Source organism: Meriones unguiculatus, chromosome 18, assembly GCF_030254825.1.
Source record: "Meriones unguiculatus strain TT.TT164.6M chromosome 18, Bangor_MerUng_6.1, whole genome shotgun sequence".
In the NCBI taxonomy this organism is placed as follows: domain Eukaryota; kingdom Metazoa; phylum Chordata; class Mammalia; order Rodentia; family Muridae; genus Meriones; species Meriones unguiculatus.
Window position 1 is genome coordinate 65,294,409 of NC_083365.1, and position 23,206 is coordinate 65,317,614.

At 45.6% G+C, this 23,206-nt stretch overlaps 1 protein-coding gene and 1 non-coding gene across 2 annotated transcripts in view; one reads left to right on the forward strand and one right to left on the reverse strand.

Annotated features, from left to right (window-relative positions):
- Window positions 1-23,206, forward strand: part of Clasp1 (cytoplasmic linker associated protein 1) — a 219,296-nt gene that overhangs the window by 63,735 nt on the left and 132,355 nt on the right. The window contains exons 3-7 of the mRNA XM_060371639.1: window positions 8,862-8,940; window positions 10,539-10,642; window positions 11,790-11,881; window positions 13,720-13,795; window positions 18,693-18,790. Of these exons, the coding sequence (XP_060227622.1) occupies window positions 8,862-8,940; window positions 10,539-10,642; window positions 11,790-11,881; window positions 13,720-13,795; window positions 18,693-18,790 (449 nt within the window). The remainder of the gene's footprint in view (window positions 1-8,861; window positions 8,941-10,538; window positions 10,643-11,789; window positions 11,882-13,719; window positions 13,796-18,692; window positions 18,791-23,206) is intronic.
- On the reverse strand, window positions 8,201-8,325 carry LOC132649105 (U4atac minor spliceosomal RNA). The gene has a single exon (XR_009587539.1). It is a non-coding gene; the product is annotated as a U4atac minor spliceosomal RNA (small nuclear RNA).

The following is a 23,206-nucleotide window of genomic DNA, read 5'->3' on the forward strand; positions in this document are numbered from 1 at the left end:
GCTGCCAATCTTTCACTGTGGTCTGTAGTGAGTCATTCAGTTTCTGTGAGGGGTAAACATTTCCTCTGGATTATAGAAGGCAAAGCTCTGTTTCTTTTTATTTTTTATTTTTTAATTACATTTTTATTTTTTATATCAATTACAGTTTATTAAATTTGTATCCCAGCTGTAGCCTTTTCCCTCATTCCCTCCCAGTCTCACCCTCCCTCATCTCATCTCCTCGAATGCTCCTCTCTGAGGAGCTCTGTATCTTGAAAATTGTAGACATCCTAACGAGAGCAGCCTGACTTTTGGCTTTTGTGACCTTGTAGATGGGTTGGTCGGGAGATCGATGGTCTTCCAGGAGAGAGATAGTGAGTGTGTGCTCTAGACTAGCACTGTGGATTGTTGGTTTTTTTTTTTCCTTCACACTGTGTCAGAGCCGGACATGGTGTGCATGTCTGTGAGCGGTATGTGATGTGTGCACAGGAGTGTGGGGATGAGTTTATATGCACAGATAGCGTGAGACTTGGGTGTCTATCTCTATCACTTTTTCCTTGTTATTGTCTGAAATCTCAAATGTATATATGCTTGTAAAAATTTCATAATACAGGTACATATGATGTCTAAGATGAAAGGTTGGTTTCTTTGAGTTGTATATGCTGAACCCAACCACTGTAAGTAGAGTCATTCTATCTAGTGTTCTGCAGCTGTAATTCTGTGACACAGGCTTATTTCCGTGTTAAATATCTGTCAGACTAAAGTGTTTCTTTCTGTATGCTGTTTCTGATAGTGAGGCACTATTTATTATTTGTTCTATTAGACATATACATGTATATATCATTAATTACATTTTATTTTATTTACTTGTGTGTGCGTACACATATGCATGTATATGTGTGTAGGCATAAGTGTTGTGGTTAGAGGACAGCTTGTGGAAGTCACATTTTTTTCCCCTCCCACCATGTGGGTCCTAGGGATGGAACTCAGGTTTCCAGACCTGGCAGCAAGCATCTTGACCCACTGAGCTCTCTCTATGGTGGTTGTGCTGTTATATTTTAGGTAACCCCTTCCCTCGAAATGATTGAAAGCATCTTACTTGGGCGGAGTACATTTGTCAAGACTATAATGAAAACCACAAGGGACTTGGTATAGCACTGCTAATCGCCTGCTGGCTTTATTAGGTTGCTTCTGTTTTCTTTAATCAGTTCTGGAGTACCAGGTCAGTAAGTCATGATGATGATGACTTTAACTGCCTTACCAAACACAATTCACTGTTATAAAGGTCACTGTTGCCTTTAAGCCTAGCACTCGGGAGGAAGAGGCAGGTGGATCTCTCTAAGGTCGACACAGCTTGGTCTACAGAGTGAGTTTCAGGTCAGCCAAGGCTACACAGAGCCAACCCTGTTTCAAAACAAAACAAAACAAAACAAAATGATTCACTCTTCCATATAATATGCAGCTCTTTTTTCATATTCACAGTTCTATAACCAAGATCATTGTTTAATTAAAAATTACTACATTTATTTATTTGTGTGTGTGGATGTGCACACATGCCACAGCATGTATGTGGAGATCAGAGGATAATTTGCAGGAACCCATTGTTTGCTTCTATTATGTGAGTCCTGGGGAATTGAACTCAGGTCATCAGGCTTGACTAGAAATGCCTTTAATTGCTGAGTCATATATTTGGCTACTGTTACTTTAAAATCTTTGTCATCTGAGGAAGGAACTCTTACTCATCAGCAGCCATGCCTCAATACCTGGCAGTGGCAACCATTAACTCCCCTTTCTATCCCTGAGTATTTTCTGTCTCTGTCCTATAAGTGCCATACAACACCTGTCCTTCTGTGTCCAGCTCATTCCACTAAGATTTATTAGTTTCAAGTTGTCTTATTCATACAGTGGTATGAACTTAGCATACATTTAATTTTATTATTCCCAAATACTTGTTGTAGAGATGTGCATATTTTGTTTATCTGATCATTGGTTGTTGAACATGCAGGTTGATTCTGCTGAGTGACTGTTGTGAATAGTTGTGTTTTGAACATTTGTGTGTTGTATAGACAAAGCTTTTCTGTTCTGTTGAGTGTTTTCTTGGGAGTGGAATGTCAAGGACAGAATTTCTGTCACAGTTTTAACGCTGATGAGTTTGAGACTTCGTCCTGTCACAATCCCACCACAATACATATGGGTTCCAGTTTTCCCATGTCCTTGTCTGCAGCTGTTTGTGAGTCTTGTCATCTGGATTGGTGAAGAATGAACATTCTGCTCCTTTGTCTTGGTCCATGTGGGTTGCATTTCTCCCAAGATCTACCTCAGCCATCTCCCCACAGTGACCCAGATCTAGAGGCTTTGAGTTTAGATAAGGCAGGGCTTGAACACTGCCTGGGGGAAACTAGGTTGCTGATGCTTGCAGGTCAGTGGATCAAAGTTTTAATAAAAATGTCTTAATTTGGCACTCAGGCCAAATTGCAAGCTTCAGTTTATAAAGCTGTGTGTGTGTGTGTGTGTACACAGTCTCTCACGTGCATGGCATAGTATGTGTATGGAGATCGTAGGATAACTCTGGAAGTCCATTCTGTGCTCCATCTTGTTTTGGTCCTACAAAACTACATCTGGAAGCTGTGGAAGAGATGGCTTGCTTGCTGCTCAAGCCTGGGGATCTGAGGTCGATCCCGATCCTTGCAACCCCTTGAAGATACAAGGAGAGAACCAAAACTGTCCTTTAACCTCCATGCCCGTGCCACTCCCTCCATCATTCATACTAATAATAAATATGGAGAATGGGGCTATGAGAGGGGCTGGAGGGAAGAAGGGGAAGGGGGGAAGTGATGTAATTATAATTTAATGGTGAAGTATGGACAGAAGCATGTAAGTCAGAAAGTACTCATTCATCTTCAACTTGATTTTGAATATAAAATAAAAAGATGTTTTTCCAAGGGAACAGCAAGGGAATTAATTTATTCAACAGATACGGTTCTAGAGAGTGAGTAACTAGGTAAATTTTTCTATCTCCACGGAGCTTGTGTTCTGTTTCAGATAAAGAATCAATTTGCAAGCCACCTAAATACATTTTTGCAGAATTTTGGAAAACTGAGTTTGACTACCAAGAGGGCAGTGAGTGGGTGTGAGAGGCTGTGGGCACCATGAGCTCCTAGCTCTGTACTGCTTCTGGAGACTTGGTCTGTACAAAGGTATAGCCTTCACCCATTGCTCCTCTTGGACCTTCTGCCATCTTCAGCAGCCAGAGTCCTTGCATGGTCTTACTACCAGAAAGGTCAGAGAACTAGTAATAGCTTTTGCCTTAAAAAGGAATTATTGAGGTGCTCAAAATTTACCACATGTACAGTTTGCTTATCTTTTGCAGATTTGTATAGCTTTCCTCACAGTCCCGTTTTATGACATTCTTTATCACCCTATGCGATCCCCTGCCTGTTTGTGGTATTCCTCCCTCTGAACCTCAGCCCTAGGAAGCCGTTGTCTCTCTTCTGTTTCTTTGAGTTTGCCTTCTCTGGAAGTTTCCTGTGGCCAGATTTGTCGTGTGCAGTCTGGCATTTTGCTTTTTTCACTGAGCCTCATATTTTCTAAGTGCACCTGAGGTGAAGTGTGTGTCGCTATGCTCTCCTTTGTTGTTACACAGAATTTTAGAGTTTTATCGCATGGCTCTACCAAGTTTGGTTTGATCTCTTTAGTGCTATTAACTCCCTAGAGTAGATGACCGGTGTTTTAAGTTTGGTCTGTGTTTCTGCATGATGTTGGGTGACTGTAGCTCGTAAGCACTGTCCAGGTTGTGTGGCTGCCCTGGGCCCCTCCATGGCCTGCCTTATTTCTCCTTGCTCATTTAAGTTTGTAGCCAGCAATGCCGCAGGGTAGCCAGAGTCTTGGGTGCCTCTCGAAAGTTACAGTAAGTGACATTTACTGAAATGAAAACTTTTGGTTCCTGGTTACACTATCTACATCTCTCTCCCTGTGTGCATGCTTGTATGTGTATTTGTGCCTATGACTGTGTGTACACATGCATATGGCAGCCAGATATCAATCTTATGTATCATCCCTCAGAAGCTGTCCATCTTGTCTACCTTGCCTCCCCTGCCCCTTGTTTTTGTGAAACAAGACACCTGAGGCTAGGCTGGCTGGCCAGAGATCCCCAGGCACCTGCCTGTTTCTTTCCCTGGGGATGGGATTCCAAGCCTGTGCCACCAAACCCCAGCCAGTAGGGGTGCTAATAAACAAAAGCAGGTGGTCATACTTGTGTGGCAATCCAGGGAGCTATTGCTGCAGCCCCTATATGTACCCAGTGGCTGCTGTATTGGACTAGATAACACAGAATATTTCTCATTATTGAGACATTGTACCGGGCAGGCCGGACTTACAAACACAGCTTCCGAACTCTTCCTGACACTGATTTCACCTGACCTCTGCTTAGCTTTTTGTGGCCAGTGATGCCTCCTGTGAAGGGAAGTGGTTTGATGGTGCACTGTGCTTCGTTTCTTTCTAACAGTCACATCTCTGTGTAGGGGCAGCAACTGGCAGTAAGCTGTCCTGTAACTGTCTCCAGGAGGCATTCCAGACAAAGATTGAAGAAGAGCCAGCCCAGTGCCATAGGTATCACCATGAATAGGTGACAGCTCTTGGAGGCTAGTCCTCCCATTGTGCATGTGTGTGGACTGACTCCTAAACTTAGGCCTTTTTCCTCTTCGATCTGTATTGTGTTCTTAGTCTCGGAGTTGGAAATGAGCCCAGTGTAAAGTGCTGATTATTTTCTCTTTTAGTTGGTTTAAGGCTGCAGCTGAACAATGGAAACAACGACTAAGCAAATGTGTGGAGACAGGTACACCAATTCTCAAGGACAGCCACTGTGTTCTGTGACAGTGTGAGTGTAGAATGAAGAGTTTTTGTCCCAGCAGATGTCCTAAGAAGCATTGGTGCTAAGAGGTAGCAGTACACATGTGGACACACGCATCCACCTTTTGGGAAGGTGTGGGGAGCTGGCTCAGTAATCACGGAGGCAAGCTAAGTAGGATGCCAGGCAGCCACCGAAAATGGACTGTCCATCTGCCGGCTGGGGAAGATTTCCCTAGCCCTGAGTGAAAACCGAGCGTGTGGGCATGCCCAGTGTGTTATGCAGCTGACAGGATCATCAGTTATTATTGGATGGTGTGCTTTTAGGCAATCTTACTTTTTTCTTTGCGTCCCATGACTTTGTTTCTTCCTCATTTTTATTTATCTGACTAATGCTTTGTGTGTGTCTGTGTGCCCATTGCATGTGCACATGCATGCTGAAGTGCATGTGGAGGCCAGAGGTCTATTTTTATTAGTTAGTTAGTTAGTTTTGTTTGTTTATTTATTCTTGAGACAAGGTCCCTCTGTGTAGTCCTGACTGTCAAGGCACTCTGCTATGTAGACCAAGCTAGCCTTGAACTCTCCCATCCGCCCACCTCTGCTGGGATTAGTGGTATGTACCACCATGCCCAGCTCACTTTTATATTTTGAGATAGTGTCTCACAGATGGTGGAGCTTGCTAGACCAGCTGGCCAGCAAGACCTGGGGATCCTTCTGCCCCTGCCTCCCCAGCATGACAATTACAGGCAAACGGCACCACCGCCGGCTTTCCTGTGGGCTGTGGGGATGAGCTGCACCAAGCACTTCACCAACTGAGCCCTCTTCTCAGCCCTGACCTGTGCTTTCCTAATGAAGGGGGTGGGTCCTTCAGGGTGCCTCGTGTGTGCCGGTAGGTATGTGTGCCAGGCATGTTACCAAAGCTTGCTAGCCCTCTGTAGAGTGGACGTATTGTTAGGTGGTGCTGGAGATGGACAGCTGGCAGTAGGTGGTAGGGCCTGGTGCTCCTGTCCCTGTGAGTTTGGGATTAGGGAGCCTGAGTGCCTTTCCAGGATTTCATTAGCAGGGCACTGAAGAGAGTCAGCCAGCTTTGGAGGTCATGTCTGGGACTTGCCCAAGGTCTTAAGCCACCTGGAAAGAGGCAGACAAGTCTGAAAGTGCTAGGTTGGTGTATATTGTGGTTATGCTGCACTAAAAATGGCTTTAGGGTGGTCAGAAGGCTCAGGTTTGTTTGTAAACATCATGGCCTTGGATAATCAATCTCTGTCTGAGTTTGGACTGCTTTACTTATCTCAGAGGGCCTTAGGAATGAGAGATCTCATCCAGTGTGGTCCAGCTCATCAGTCTGTCTCTTCCTGTGAGGTTTCCATTTATCTCCTATTTTCTCCTATTCCAGGATCACAGAGCTGTTTTTGAAGCTGTGTTGATCACGTCTGGTGTGTTACAGGAGGCATTCTCTTCTTATTCCCTCTAGACACTGGAATGACCCAAGGGTGTTTATGTAAAAACAGCACTGTTCCCAGGGTTCTCAGGTGCTTGCTGTGTCTAAGGCCTGGATCCCTTTCCATCCCTGGATGTTGATGGTTTCCCTGTCTGCATGTGAGCTGCCTTTGACCCTTCTGATCTACAGTCAGTCCTGGTGTTCTACAGGAGGGGGTTCATCCCCTTGTACTGAATGTCTTGCTCTTTGTATTTCTACGTGTATTCATCAGGCTGTGAAGCCCTTGCCATAGGGGAAGCAGGTGTGGAGCTATGATCCCAGTACTTTCCCTTTGGTGAATCCATACTGTCATTCCTGTGCTTCAGGAACATTTTTAAGTAGCTAGGGGTTTCCTTGGTGAACTCTGGTCTCCCAGCAGACCAGCCAGCATGACTGCCAAGTCACTCATGGAGGGCAGCATGTACTGCTTGGGTGCCAGATGCCGAAGGGATGGCTCTCATTTCTGAGTGGGACTGAGCAGTGTAGAGTGAGATGTTGTTGTGCTGTTCAGAAAGCACACAATTTAAATTCGATAAATTGTTTATCCCAGGGATTTATCTTGTGTTGCTGTAGGACTCTGGTTCACTGTAACTGAAACTGCTATGCCACTTACTGTAGAAATGATGCCGCCAACATGGCTACTCAGCCATGACCCTGCTTTACCTCCTTTGTGTTTATGTCCAGAAGCAGAATTGCTGGACCAGACAGTTAAGTCATATTTAATTTTCCACACGGAGTCCACTTTGCACTCCCCCCAGCAGTGTGCAGAAGTTATTTCTTGCCCCAACACCCCTCCTCCAGCCCTTTGTAGCCTCTACTGAGTGTCAGCTGTTGCTTTTAACCCTCTCTGCCGTGGCGAGCATCTGTTTCTCCTCTGTTGTGCACCTGCGTGTAGGCGTTCTCTAGACCGTTGCCTTGTGCTGCATTTTGGATCTTTCCCGGACTTCCCTCCTGTTTAGTTTCCCTTGGTCTGTGACAGTGCACTTTAACAGAGCCCATTCTTTGGCTCTTAATTTGATTTGCTTATTATTTGGTTCAAGAAACAATCTTCGGAATGTCATGTTCCTCTTCCCAGGCAAATTAAGAGTCTATAAAAAGATATTTTCACTGTGGTAATTTCTCAGATATCCTTGGTTTTGACCTACAATTGAGTGCTGGGTAGGTGTTTTGAGTTTCCCTCGTTTTTCTGGGATTACTCAAGGCTTGTAGACTTTAAAGGGACTGTCACACAGGTGAAGTGTGCATTACATTACACTGAGCTTACGTCATCAGCATGACTTAGCATTGTTCAAGCTGACCTTGGGCACCTGCCCGAGGTAATGGTTTCTATACTGTAATATTACCTCCCTTACTGTGCTCTTTGGAAGGAAGCCAAACAGGGAAACGTAAACACTGTGGTTCAAAAGTAAAACCAGTTTGTTTTGTTTTTAAGAAATGCTCACAAATAGACCTATTTTGGGGGAAGAGTGTGGAACAGGCCTTTAATTCCAGCAGTTGGGAGCTGTGAGTTTGAGGCCAGTATGGGCTACACATTAAGTTCCAGGTTAGTCCAGGGATACATAGTCCCCGTCACAAGGGGGGAAAAAAAAAAAGAGGACGCACTTTCCAATACCTAATTCCTTCCCAGGCTGGTTTGAAACTTGATGAACGAATGAAGAAAACCCCTGTAAAGGTTATATTGTTGAAAAGGGAGCGTTCTGCCCGTGGGGTCAGTCCTTCAAGGATGTTTATGGCAGTGTTGGAGATTTGCTAAGTACAGAGGGCAGGATTGAGAGAGAGGCTGTGCGGAGGTCAAGTTGCTGCTGCCCCCTATCAGGAAGCGGAAGAAGTGGGAGGGAGGCTGCGGCAGCCGCTTGGTTATTTTTGAACACTCAGGCAGAGGAAAGAGGTTGTGTGGCGTTTTCCAAAAATTGCACCAAGGTAAAGCAGAGCTTTAACCGATGCAGGTGTGTTGTCAGGCGTTAGCAGTACTGCCCTCACTAAGCGTTCATTGGACAGTAACGCAACCCCAAGAAAAGGATGGTTGCCAGCAACCACGCGCGCCCGGCAGCCAGGAAGCTCCACCCCCGGGTTAGGTTGCGGTGACCGCCGCAGGAGGCTTGCTCCAGCCCTTCCGGCGGACAGTACTTTCTACGATTGCAGGTTCCGACGCCGAATACCCTCTCCGCTTTCCTGAAACCCCGAGGGGCTTCTAGACCCAAGCTTGGCTTTACCCATAAGGCCGCGCGTCACAAGCCTGAAAATTTGCATACGTGCCTCTCTGGGCGGGGCCGGAGGGAGGCTTTGAGCCGGGACCTGGTTAATTTGCATACGCAACTCGGGGGCGGGGCAAGGCCGTGATGGACTCTTGTAGTTTGGGCTGCTTCTGTTTCAATGGAGCTTCGCCTCGGCGAGTTTTCCTTCCGAATCGTAACCAGTTTTTCCGTGTGGAGCATGCTTTCCTGCCCACCCACTTCAGCTCTCCTAGTCGCTGGGCGCCCGGGGCTCTGGGACCGCGGGGACCAGCTATGCCGGCGCTACCTTACCGCACCGCTGACGCTGTGCTTGTTTCCCGCTGTAGGTGGTTCTCCTGGGCATGGACATCCTGTCGGCACTGGTGACAAGGCTGCAGGACCGATTCAAGGCGCAGATCGGTACAGGTGAGCCTAGGCAGCAGTCTTCGCCTCCCCTCCCACCCGGACTCACCCCACACCACGGCATCACTGCCCGCTTCCCTCAAATCCCGAATTATTCCTTCCTGCTGTGACTTTCCAATATGAAATATTAGCAGTTGAGGATTTTATGCAAGATTAGTCATCAATTTGATGACAGCCAGTACATGTCCCCAGCCCCTCCTCCGAGAGGCAGTTCTCTTTGAAAAGTCCTACCCCCCCCCAAAAAAAAGGAGGCGTTTGGATTTTCCCATAGTTTAGATGTCGCTAAATCACGGTGTTTCATGGCGGCAAGGTAAGCACTGAGCACGTATGTTTCTATAACTTTCAGTAGAGAATCTCTACATTTCTTTATCCTTTCGTTTCCTTTTGTGTGGACACTGAGTGGATGGAACCCACGTCCTCTGCATGCCAGACAGGGACTCTAACCACTGGGCCACAATGTCAGCTGGAATTTCCCAGTAGTGTTCATCATCAGTGTTGGTCCTTAACATTTTCTGTAGCTTTGTGGTCAGTGTGCTCACTGAGAAAGATGTGGGACCATAAGATTTAATGTTAGGACTTTGGTATTTGAACCATTTTCCATTTCCCTCCTACAGTAGCTCAGGACTCATGGATTCTCACTAGAGACCCAGCAGGCTTGGAGTAGGCATGTGTAGGCTGGTGTGTGTGTCGTGTGTGTGTGTGCTTATAAGTAAAATGTACCCAATGTTGGTGAAGCATGTTCATCTCCTTTGCCCCTGGACAGGGTCTGTTGTTGAGTGGTTTTATTAGCCTATGCCAGTTATAAGCATGGTCTTTTATACACAGTGTATTTGATCACAACCCTCATCCAAGTTCCCTTCTGTTATGTTACCCCCTACTTCTGCTGATGCCCTTCCCTCTCCACTTAGTGCCCTTTTACTTTCATATCTTTCTGTCTCCCATGACCCCCTGAGTGTCATTAGGGTCTCTGGCAGAGGCATAGGTGCAGGTAATGGCCCATATCCATAGTGTAACCCCCGATGAAAGTGCTCCCTTTCCCATCAACGATTAATGGCATGGAAATCCTCAGGGAAGGATGGGTCTTCATGAGCCCTTCTACTTGAACATTCCATACAGCAAAGGCTGACCATAAACTTCTGCTTCTCCTTCCTCGGTGTCCAAGTGCAGAGATTTAAGTTATGAATGTGCATCAGCAAGGAGAGTGGCGCTCTGGCCAAAGACAGGTGCCTTGTAATAGCTACCTTAGGCAAGCTAACCGCAGATGAGCAATGGGTGACCTCAGACTCCAAGATCTGTTCTCTCTCTTTCCTTTCTTTCTCTCTCACTTTCTCTCCCTTTCTTTTTCCTTGTTTCTATCTTTCTTCCTTTCTCACTTTTTTCTTCTTTCTCTGTTTCTTTTTCTCTCTTTTTCTTTTCCTTCCTTTCTCTTCTTTCTTGACAGGGTTTCTCTGTATAGCCTTGGCTGTTCTGGACTTGCTTTGTAGGCAAGGCTGGCCTCAAACTCACAGAGATCTGCCTGCCTCTGCCTCCCTGAGCGTGTACCACCACTCCCAGCTTCCAAGATCTGTTTTCATGTAATCCATTTCCATTTTGGTTTTCAGTGTTGCCAAGTCTAATAGACAGACTGGGAGATGCTAAAGACTCCGTGAGGGAGCAAGACCAAACCCTGCTGCTAAAGATCATGGATCAAGCTGCTAACCCCCAGGTAAGGCAAGACAAGTTCAACTGTGTGCAAAATTCTCTGGAGTTGATTTATTTCAACCTGATGGGTTAGAGAAGGTCTTAGTTGGGGTGTCTATTGCTTCAACAAAACACCGTGACCAAAAAGCAAGTTGGGGAGGAAAGGGTTTATGTGGCTTATACTTCCATAGCACTGTTCATCATTGTAGGGAGTCAGGACAGGAACTCAAACAGGGCAGCATCCTGGAGACAGGAGCTGATGCAGAGGCCGTGGAGAGGTGCTGCCTACTGGGTTTGCTCCTCAGGGCTTGCTCATTTTGCTTTCCTATAGAACCCAGGATCCACCAGCCCAGGGATGGTACCACCCACCATGGGTGGGGCCCTCACTAATTGAGAAAAATGTTCTACAGCTGGACCTCATGGAAGCATTTTCTCAGTTGAGGTTTCTTCCTCTCTGATGCCTGTAGTTTGTGTCAAGTTGACATAAAACTAGCCAGTACAGAGATGAACATTCTTATGACCCTCTTCATATGTGAGATTTAAATATATAACTAGCAAAATGTATCGTTTGACTAAATCAGTGGGTTGGGCATGGGTGTTGAATGTTTGATTAATCTGTTAGGCCCTTAGCTTATTTATGTGACTGCCTGTCCCTTTCTCTGGTGGTGAGCCACGAGGCCTGCTCGGGCTGTGGTTTCTATATGATAGTTAGCTGGGCTTGCTAGAATGGATGGACCCAGCCTTGTCTTTCAGGGTTCCACTGACCATTGTTGGGGATGCACCTGGGGTAGCCAACAGCAGTTTCCCAGGGGAGATAAAACAAATATTGGGGTGAGCCTAGGAGACGTGTTCCAGATAGGAAGCAGTGTGTGTACCTGCTGTTCTTTGGGCTGTACCGTTCGTTCTCAGTCATAAAATGGGGCAATTCTATCTCGTTGGTGTTATGGGGAGAATCTAGCAGTGCTAACATAAGTGCACATGCTTTTCAGACCTTAACTGGATGTGTCTGATAAAGTAGGACCTGCCCTAGTTCAGGGTGTCATTGTGAGAGGGGGAGCCTGCGGGGTGGTGGGTATGGGACCACTTTGGTTCCTGCCAAGAGGGTCTTCTTCTGTTGACTCCTGGCTTACTGCAGAGTCCTTACCCTCTCTTCTGTTCCTTGTCACCCACAGTATGTGTGGGACAGAATGCTTGGAGGCTTCAAACACAAGAACTTCCGCACGAGAGAGGGCATCTGCCTCTGCCTTATTGCAACACTCAATGCGTAAGTCTGGGGTGAACCTCAAACCATGCATGGCTAAGGCTTTTTTTTTTTTTTTTAATGAAAGATACTAATGAAAGATAGGGTCTCTTGTATCAGATCTGGTCTTAGGCTCTCTTTATAACTGAGTATGTCTTTCAACTCCTGATCCTCCTACCTCTACCCCTCAACATCTGGGATTACTGGCACTGGCCCACATATGTCCTTTTTGTTGGCTCGGGATGCTAGGCAAGTCCTCTAAAATTTGAGTTACATTTCTAGCCCTGTTACTAAACTTTTAAAAGTAAAACAAGGCCAAAAATACCCCCCCCCCTTTATTTTGAAGTAATTCGACCTATAGGTAGTTGTAAGGAAATGTACTGAAAAGTGGCTCCTCTCTTCCACCTGGGCAGTGGTAAGACTTTTCATAAGGATGGGTTAGTAGGAAGTGCTGTCCCGTTCACAGAGCTGGTGTCCATCGCCACAGCTGCTCACAGGCCTTGTGTGTGGATGGGGCTCCTGCCCACTGTCCTTTGGTAGGTATACTGTATAGCCTGTGGCAACCACTAATTTGGACTCTTATTTCTCCGATCTTGTGCCTTCAAACTGTTGCTCAAGTGGAACAAGCCTTGTGTGCCCTTTCAGGGCTACCCTTCAGATTTCCACTTCTTAAATTCCCTAGAGGTTGCGCTGTGTGCCACTGATAATGGTAATTCATTTTGTTTCAGTGCTGAGTAGAATCCTTTGGTATAGCATCTATGCTATAGTATAGATTATATGGTACAGAATATATGCTACAGATGTAGTCCAGTTTAAATAGCCATTCATCCATTGAAGAAAATAGGGTTGACTTCAAGATTGGGCTTCCTAGGAGTGAAATTGCTGCGGTGAATTTTCAGTTCTCTTGAGTAAGAGTACAGTGGCAGGGCCATTTTTAAAGCCTGTTTTTTGTTTATTATGTTGGGGAATTTTGCCTGTGTGTACATTGGTGCACCATGTGTATGCCTGGTGCCCTTGGAGGCTAGAAGAGGGCATTAGATCCCCTGGAACTGGAGTACAGATGATTGAGCTGCTGTGTGGTGTTGGGTATTGAGCTGGGTCTTCTAGAAGAGTAGCAACTGCTCTTAGTTACTGAGGCATCCCTCCAGTCCCTACCCCATTTTTAGTTTTTAAAAGAAACTTCTGCAATAATATCCAGTTGCCTCTGCTGTTTTATGGCGTGTATTCACAAAGGGTTGCTGTGGTGTCAGCATTCCAACAGTGAGAGGGGATGAATAGGCTGCAGCCATGTTAAGTGCCTAAAAGCGCTCGCTTCTCTCTCAGAGGAACCCGAGTTTGCTTCCCAGAACCCACATCAGGTGTCCATCAACTGTCTATAAATTTCACTTCAGGGGATCTGACATCCTCTTCTGGCATGCATACAGGCAGACATGCGTGTAAATAAAAGTAAAAATAAACCTTAAAGTGACACACTTGAAGTTTCCCAGTAGAGCAGTGTGTAGTGCAGCCGCCATATTGCCATCAGCAGCATTACAGAACTCTGAAGGCCCCTCCGGAGATGACCCTGAAGGAGTTTGGTTGGGTCCACTGCATTTGGCATAGTAGGAAACGTGATCTGACCCAGCAGAGCAAGGCTCCAAGGCAAGCAGGATGGCAAGGCACAGGCCCTAGTGTAGCTTACAGGGCCAGGCCATTGAAGGGCCTGAGCTCTGAAAATAGGCTCTGGGGTGCTTTGGAGCCATTTTGAGAAGAATGGAGGGAACCTCGGTATGAGGGGCTCATCACAGCTCGGGGGGTGGAGGAAGGGCAGGTATAGGCATTGGTATCTTCCCTTTGTTCTCACTCATGCCTTTCATTTTCAGCTCTGGGGCACAGACTCTAACACTAAGCAAGATCGTGCCACATATATGTAACTTACTGGGAGATCCCAATAGCCAGGTGAGTAGACAGGAGACCTGCAGCCGTGAAGGTTCATCTGGTATTTTGTGTGTGCGGCAGGTGGTGGGAGTTACCTCTTTGGACCTCTGATTATGATTTAAGAGATAGCTAACCATTGGCATTTATAAAATATCACAGCAGATGGAGCAGCCACTCAGCCCTCTCCTGTATGTTTGGCTGAGAAATCAATTACCTGGGGAGATAGCTATGAGTCCTTGTTTTTAAAGAAGACTGGGGTTCAATTCCCAGCTTACAACCATCCAAAACACTGGTGCATAGACAGACATATGAACAAATACTCATATATACATAAATTAAAAACAGAACAAAAAAACTGGAAACAGCCACAGCAGGTTTTTGGAAAGATTTCAGTGCTTTTGTTTGCCACTGTTATTTCTCACCCTAAGGCCTTTGGCCTTGTTTCTGCACTTTTGTTTTCTGCGGAAGTCCCTTAGAGAAGGCTCACCTTGGCAGCCTAGGACCCTCTGGCTGCATGCTGTGGGAGTCACGTCAGCATTTCACTACTCAGAAGCTCAGGTCCCATGGAGGTGTGGAGGGGCCATGGGCAGGGAAGATGTTAATGTTTAGAAATTTGAAAATGTCCTTGTTCCCTTTAAAGCTGCTCAGATGAGATTCAGAATTCATCTGGTTCTTCCCAGGTTTCCCTTTTTGACAGTTTCTGCCTGGGGACGCTCAGTTAGCCGACCGTGGCCCACAGCCTGAGAGCCGCCCTGAACTGTGGGAGGTGGCGCTGCTCCCTTGTTCAGGTCCAGAGCAGAGTGGCGTGTGGGATCACTCCTGGGCCTTTGACAGGGTTCTCCTTTTCTGGAGTAACTCTGGTAAAATATCACATGATCAGCACAACCCCACACATTGGCTCAGTTGTTTTCATGTTTGATACTAGAGACACCATGAGTATTAGCTTGATGAGAATATATCAGACTTTGAACTACCCACGCCAACACAAAAAGCCTAGGGTAAAGCCATGTCCTGGCCTTGCCCAGCTGTCCCTGGTGCACACATGGGTCCTGAGCCTGCTTCCCCATTAGGGCAGCAGTGTGTGCTCTCTGAGTCTGTGTAAGTGCTCTGCAGGGTGGTGGTTCTTAGCTCTGACATCACTATTGGCCCAACACACTACAAGTCTCCACAGTCTGAGGTAGACATTGTCACTGCACATCCCATGCTTGCCACATGCAGTGGGTTTTGGAGAAACCCTTAACTGTGTTGCTTTAAATACATGAAAACACTTTAGTTTACTGGTATCTTCACAATATTGGTATGGGTATACTTTCCATACCAAACCTGGGGAGTCCTGAGTGGACAATGTGCATACGTCTGCAGATCAACAGACAGTGGTCATTACTCAAAGTCAGACACTGAGGGTTAGCCTCAGTGATAGCATTGCAACTTCAATGAGAGTGCAGTGCCCGTAAGCCGGGCTCTGATCCAGCTGCTCTACATGACGGTCAGAAAGATTCTGTAAATTAAAAAGTTATGAGGTGCAGGTGTGGCGCCCCAGTCCCATAGTCTCAGACCTATGAGGAAGAGACAGGGGGACCTCAGAGGTCAAGTCCAGCTTCTTCACATAGCAGATTCCAGGCCAGTGAGGACTGTGTAGGAACACTCAAAATAAAAGTTAGGGACTGGTGAGATTGTGCCTCATTTATTGTTAGGAGCACTTACTGCTCTTGCAGAGGCTCTGAGTTCAGTTCTCGGCACTCACATGGCCGCTGACAACTGTGCATAACTCCTCTGCTGGCCTCAGGGTTTCAGAAACACACAAGGCAGACACACACTGTCAGAAAGATTCTGTAAATTTAAAAAATTTATGCAAGGCAAAACACTAATACACATAAAATTTTAGGATTACGAAAAGCAAAGCAAGTGAGTAAAATAATTTTTTTAATAAAACGTGAAATTGTGTTAACAAGCTGAGTTTTTTCTTTATTTATTTTTATTATTAGTTACAATTTATTAACTTTGTATCCCAGCTGTATCCGGCTCCCTCATTCCCTCCCAATCCCTACAAGCTGAATCTTAACTTACTACTTCTGCCCAGAGTCTGTAGGCACTTGTAGCTTAAGAACCACCCTTGGCACGGCCTGTTACAGTGGTTTGAGCCATAGGCCTTTAGTAAGAAAATTCGTACTCCTTTTTTATGTTTTTGTTTATCTCCACTACCCATCATGTGAAAAATGAGGTACTTGAGGGCAGGGCTTAGTTCCCTGTGGTGGCAGGGTTTATACGTCAGGGATTCATCACTGAACACTGAAAGCAGCCCCACAGCCCCAGCTGCCTTGGAGTGACCCCTCTGCACTCTTAGCACCTTGCACACCTGCTGCATCATCTAGGAATATGTGCTGCCGCCTGCCTCCCTCATGCTAGTCAGCTTAGCCGTCCACCCTTCTGCCGTGGAGCTGCATGCCCACAGTGTTATAAAAAGATTAGCTTGTGTTTCTGTTTCTGAGTATGTGTCTTAGTCTGTGTGGGTACGTGGGTCTGTATGTGTATGTGTGAGTACAGGTGCCTGAGGAATCCAAATAAGGGTGTTGGGAACTGGAGTTCCAGGCAGTTGGGAGTTGCCTGACATGGGTGTCGGAACTGAACTTAGTCTTCTGCAAGCACAGATTGGGTTTTTATCCATCTCTAGCTGCAGCTCCAAACCTTAATTTTCTCTTCAGAGGCCCGGTTGCTGCCCTGGGGCTTAGGGACTCAGCACTTGAGTTTTAGTGGCAATAGCATGAGATTTAAGAGACAAGATGAGTGACTGATTTACTCGAACAGGAGGGTTTATGGAGACCATTGTCATGTGATACCAGGTCAAATAGGGACAGAAATTGTTGCCTGTGTATTACCTTCCTTTTTCCCTCATACTTTGGTTTCATTGCTACAGAGCAGATAGAAAACCCTATTGCCTTCCCATCTCTTCATACCTGCCCTTTCTGCTATTTTGTATTAAAGTTTATTGTGCCAAATTGTAAACTTACAGAAAAGCCAAAGAGCAGTCAAACAAGCACCTGTGTCTATCAGTTAGCACTCTGGCAGATCGATTTTACATCTGCTGCCTCTCACGTATTTGCAGACATGTATTTGTTTTCTGATCCTTTTGGAAATAACATGCAGACATAATATTTTTACTCCAGACAGTTCAGTGTATCAAACAATAGCAAAAGTATTTTCTCAAAATAAATGTATGTGTAAGGAACACATGTGCTGGGTGTACTTCGTGACGCATGCCTTTAATCCCAGCACCTGGGAGGCAGAGGCAGGTGGATCTCTGTGGGTTTGAGGCCAGCTTGGCCTATAAAGCAAGGCCAAGACAGCCAAGGCTACACAGAGAAACCCTATCTTTAAAAAAGAAACAACAGAACAACAACAGAAATCACATGTGGAGGTCAAAGGACAACTTGGGGGAGACAGTTTTTTCCTTCTGCGTGGAATTTGGGGATCAAACTGACATTGTCAGTCTTGGTAGCAAGCCACTTTACCTGCTGAGCTGTGTCAGTGGCCTCACATGTCATTTTTATACTAAAGAAATTTAACATCAGTAGGTTGATATTTAGTGTTTACTCCAGAATGAGGCTTCTCCAAGAAAACACATGTGTCCTGTCGCTTACTCCTTATTTCACTGCCTGTGCAGTGGTCCCTGTGTCTGGCCAGATGATGTACCTACAGACCATGAAGGGGCTCAGGCGCCTCCAGGCTTTGAACAGCTGAGTCTTATTTGTATGCCAATACCTGCTGCATTTACTGGACCTGGTAGAGTCTTACTCTTCTGAGCACTTACATGAACCTCCCTCCTCTCCACCTTATCAGTATATAGATGCTGATGGCAGGGTTGGGGGGAGAGAGCATGCATGTGTGTGGAAGCCAGAGGACAACTCTGATAATCTTTTGGCACTGTCCACCTTGTTTTTGGAGATAGTCTCATGGCTCTAGAATTGAGTATGTGTGCTCCACTGGGTGGACATTGAGCCTGAGGGTCTATCTGTCTCTGATTTCCCAGTGCTGGGATTGTAAGTGTGTGTCCACCTGGCTTTCTAGGAGTCCTAGGGGTCCCCTGGGTCCTTGTTCCTACAGGGCCCACCTTTTAACCAACATCCCTGTCCCTACTTTTCTGCTGTGATCTTTGTTATTAGACAGTGTTGGTTACATCCTGCCTTCTGTTAAGAAATCATTTGTATGTGATGCTTTTCTTTTTGGCATTTTAATCCCCTTGAATATATGGCCCTTCTAGCAGGTTATTGTCCATTTTTGTTGCTTGTTTTAATTCCCGTACAGTTGATACTGATGCTTTATATAATTTACTCATTCAATTCTTAGTTACTAGAGATACTGTAACCAAGAAAACTTACAAGTTTACGTAGGAATGAGGGTTCAAAGGGTTTGAGTCCTTGACTTTCATGGCGCTAGAGCAGTAGCTGAGACCTGACAAGCATGAGACAGAGATGGAGCTAACTGGGACTGGTGTGGCCTCTGGGAGCCCACCCACGGTGCCATACCTCCTCCCACAAGGCTGTACCTCTTAATCCTTCCCAAACAGTTCACCAACTGGGGCCATTCTCGTCCAAACTACCGCAGAGCCGATGCTCTACTTGTAGCATAGTTCATTGTTTTTTTAATTGAAAATTCTGGTTACCTGATATCACATACTGAAGAATGGGCAGCACTTAGGGATCTGTCTGAAGAGCTGGGCGTCTTTCTATTATTTGGGATCATTTTATTGGAGTGAAACATCCGAAAGTACCCTTACTTAGTATGGCGTGTACAGGGCGTGAATGAATGGTTGTACTGTAGACTGGTGATAAATTGAGGTGGCATACATTCTGTTGGATTTTATCGGGGTGAGCTGGGGAATGACAAGAAGCACTGGTAAGATTTCTTCTTTTATGTCTAGGTTCGTGACGCAGCAATAAACAGTCTGGTGGAGATCTATAGACACGTAGGTGAGCGTGTGAGGGCGGACCTCAGTAAGAAAGGACTGCCACAGTCCCGGTAAGTGCTTGTTTTCTCCTTTTTCCACTTAAAAATTTTTAAAAACATATTTACTTGTATCTCTGGGTATGTGGGTCCTTGTGCCATGTTGTTTTTTGAGGTCAGAAGACAATTTGCAGGAATTAGTTCTCTCCATGTGAGCACTGGGGCTTGAACTCAGGTTGTCAGAATTGACAGCAAGTCCCTTTAGCTGCTGAGTCATTTTGCTGACTCTTAAAATTTATTTATTTATTTAAATTATTAAAAATTCTTTATTTAACATTAAACATTTGTTTTGTGTATGTTTGTGGGCATTTTTCCTTTATTCCCTCCCCTGCTCCTTTTTAGGTTTCATCTTGGTCCATGCTCTTATTTTTGATGTGGTAATTTTACTCAAAGATTCCACATCAGACATGAGTGGAATCATTTTATCTTATTCCCTCAAAAATAACACTTGGAGCTGAGCAGATGACTCAGGAAAGTTGCCATGTAAGCATGAAAACCTGTGTTTGTGCCTCAGAACTCACTTAAAAAAGGTGGATGTGAGCCAGACATGCTAGCACACACCTTTAATCCCAGCACATGAAAGGTAGAGGCCCATCTCTATGAGTTCAAGGCCAGTCTGGTCTACAAAGTGAGTTCCAGGACAGCCAGGGCTACACACACAGAAACCCTGTCTCAGGGGGTGGGGGTTGGAGGAGTTGAGGGGGGTTGGATGTGGTGGTGTGTGTGCTTGTAGTCTCAGCACTCAGGAGCTAGAGAGGAGATCCTTAGGGCTCCCTCATCAGCCAGCCTAGATGAATTGAAAGGCTCTAGGCCAAAAAGACTCTGTCTCAGAAAGCAAAGTGGCTGGCACCTGAGGAATGGCACGCAGGGTTGACCTCTGGCCTTTACAGCATGCCCCCTACACACACATACACACACACACACACACACACACACACACACACACACACAGAGAGAGAGAGAGAGAGAGAGAAAGTATGAGTGTCTCCTACGCCCCTCACCTAACTCAGATGAATCATGCAGACATCTGGTCTCATTCTATACCTGTCTTAGTTGTCTATTGCCTGTGACAAAACACTATGACCAAGGCAACTTATAAAAGAAAGTATTTTATTGGGGCTCGTGGTTCCAGATGAGTAGAGTCCACAATCATCTTGTTGGGGTGCATAGCAGCAGGCAGATAACCCTGGTGCTGGAAGGTAGCTGAGACCCCCAAATAAAAGGCAGGCAGGCAGGCAGGTCCCCATGGAGTGAGTCTTTGCAAAAGTCCAATCCTATACCCATGATATGCTTCCTCCAAGACCACACTGCTAGTGACCAAACACTCAACTATATAGCCTCTAGGGACCCTTCCTGTTGACACTACCACATTCCATTCCCTGGCTGCATCATAATGCAAATTGCATTTAATCCAACTTCAAAAGTCCATATAGTCTTTCACAGGCTCAGTGCAGTTAAAAAGTCCAAAGTCTTTCCTAAGACTCAGACAATCTCTCAGTTGTAACCCCCATGTAAAACCCAAAAGCTACTTACATACTTCTATCATATAATGGCACAGAATATATATGTTACCATTCCAAAAGGGAGGAAATGGAGCATACCGAGGAAATGCTAGACCAAAGCAAGACAAAACCCCCAAAGAGCAAACTCTGACTGTTGTGTGTTTCCTTCTGATGTCAAAAGGCGTAAATGTCTTCCAGCTGTGTGACTGCAAAACAGTCTCTCGGACTGTTTCTACTCTCTGTATGCAGCTCCCCTTGGCAGATACATGGGTGCCCTGGCATCTCCAGCATCTTGAGGTCTCCACGCATCCATGTTTCACCTTTGCATCATCATACAGTGGCCTCTCCGGACCTTCATGTAGGGACACCACTCCACAGGCCTGGCCTGACCTCAGCAGCTTTCCGTAGCCACAAAGGATAACTCCACAGTCCCACTACTCCTGTATCCTTCATGCCTCTAATGCCATGTGGCCAAAGGTGTGAAGTCCTGCTGGCTGCTTGAGATGGAACCTGTTTCCCTTGAATTACATTTGCATAAACTTTGGTTTGTTATTGCTCTTTAGGAACAGATAATTCCTAACATCTTTTTTCCCCTAAAAAGTTTCAGGATTAGCTAGTAATCTCACTGTAAGGACATCACTCCCTTCATTCCATTTCTCCTTATCTCTTTCAGCACCAACCAAAGCTTCAACATTAAATTTCCTGGTGCTTTTTTTTCTCTTTAAATTGTGTATTTTGCTTTTTTTCCAACCTGCTCTTTTTCATTGTAGATCTACATAAGAGTGATCACCATATCTATACAACAGAGTCAACATTAGGCTTTTGAAATCTCTCCCAATGAACTTAGTCCAAAACTCTTCACTTTAGCCTCAAGCAGATTCTTAGGACAGAGGCAAAAAGCACATTCTTTGTCAGAATATCACAAGAATTGTCTCTAGTTAATATCCTCTGAAACGTCTTGATCTGGGTCTCTATAGTACACATTGCTCTTAGCACTGCTGTCCTCCAAGCTCCTACTAGGATGACTGACTCATTAAGCTCTGCTTACAGCATTCCACCATTTTCCTAGTCCAGAGTCTCTCAGTCTTCCACTCCAAAGCTCACTGTGGTCAGGCCTGTCACACTGGCCCACTCCTTGATACCGACTTCTTGCTTACTGTTTTACCGTTGTTACAAAACACCATGAGTGTCGTACAGTTTCTATTGCTGTGAGACGATACCATCACCATGGCAGCTGTTATACAGGAAAACTGGCTTACAGGTTCAGAGGCTTAGTTCATTATCATCATGGTGGGAAGCACGGCAGCACACAGGCAGACATGGTGCTGGAGAAGGAGCCGAGAGTTCTACATCTGGATCAGTAGGCAGTAGTAAGAGTGTGTGACACTGGGCCTGGATTGAGCGCTTAAAACCTCAAAGCCCACTATACTTCCTCAACAAGGCCACACCTACTGCAGCAAGGCCACACTGCCTAATTGGGCCACTCCCTGTGGACTTGTGGGGTCCATTTTTATTCAGACCACCACAATGAGCAGGGCAATTTATAAAAGCATTTAATTGGGGCTCATGGTTCCAGAGGGTTCTGGTCTATGACCATCATAGCTGGGGGAGTACACAGCAGGCAGGAAGGCGTGGCACTGGAGCTGAGAACTTATATTTGCAGAAGAGTTTAAAGGGAGCGTGATGAACCTTTGAAATCTCAAAGCCCATTCTTAGTGACATACCTCCTCCAAGGCCATTCCTTCCAATCCTTTCCAAACATTTCCGCTAGCTGGGGACCAAGTATTCAAATAAGAGCCTATAGGAGCCATTTGCTTTCAGAACACTGCAGTGTTCCAACATTTCAAAGTATTGGTACTGAAACAGTCTCTCTTACCATTTTGTAGTTCTATGTCTTGTGTACACCCAGCACTTACTGCAGCAGGTGCTTAGACATTTGTTTCAGACCAAAGCCATTCAAATACCTGCCTGCCTATAAAAAGCAGACATCTCAAAGCTAGTTTTCTGTTCTTCAGTGTCTCTGTCAATGTCGAGAACTGATGCAAGAAAAATATCATCTTACTAGGTGGCTTAGGATTTCCATTGCTTCAACAAAACAACACAACCATAAAGCAAGTTAGGGAGAAAAGGGTTTTTTCAGCTTTTACTTCCACATTGCTGTTCATCACTGAAGGAAGTCAGGACAGGGACTCAAAAAGAGCAGGAACCTGGAGGCAGGAGCTGATGCAGAGGCCATGGAGGGTGCTGCTTACTGGCTTGCTTTATATGACTTGCTCAGTCTGCTTTCTTATAGACCCCAAAACTACCATCTAGGGCTGGCACTATCCACATGGGCTTGGTCCTCCCCCTCAATCAACAACTAAGAAAATGTCTGACAGCTGGATCCCTTGGAGCCATTTTCTCAACTGAGGCGACTTCCTCTCTGGTGACTCTAGCTTGTCTCCAGTTGACACACAAAACCAGCCAGTACACTAGCCCCAAGAAAACTTGATCTAGAAATGGCCCATTATAGATAGAAATTAAAAAAAAAAAATGTAACAGTTGGCTTTCTATCATTTTGACCATCCTAGATGGGCATAACTTCCAAGCCTGCCCCTGTGTCCCTAGAAGTTTGCAGGGCCCCAGGGACTAAAACTGACTTTTGAAAGATCACACAGTATTAAGGGTCAGAGCAAAGACTTACTTCTTTGGATTTGGATGCTTGGTTTTCTCTGCTCTGTTTCATGTAAGAGTTTCTGGAGTCCTGGGCACTAGGGATGTGGCATGATATGCTGAAATGGAGTATAGGAGTCATTTGTCTTGGCGTGAGTTGGGCACATATGATCTTGATAAAGGGCTGCTGTGAACAGGTGGATGGAGCCTAACTCCATGAGTCTGTAAAGTACATGAAATAACTAGATGGGAATAAGAGTGCTTTGATTTTTTTTTT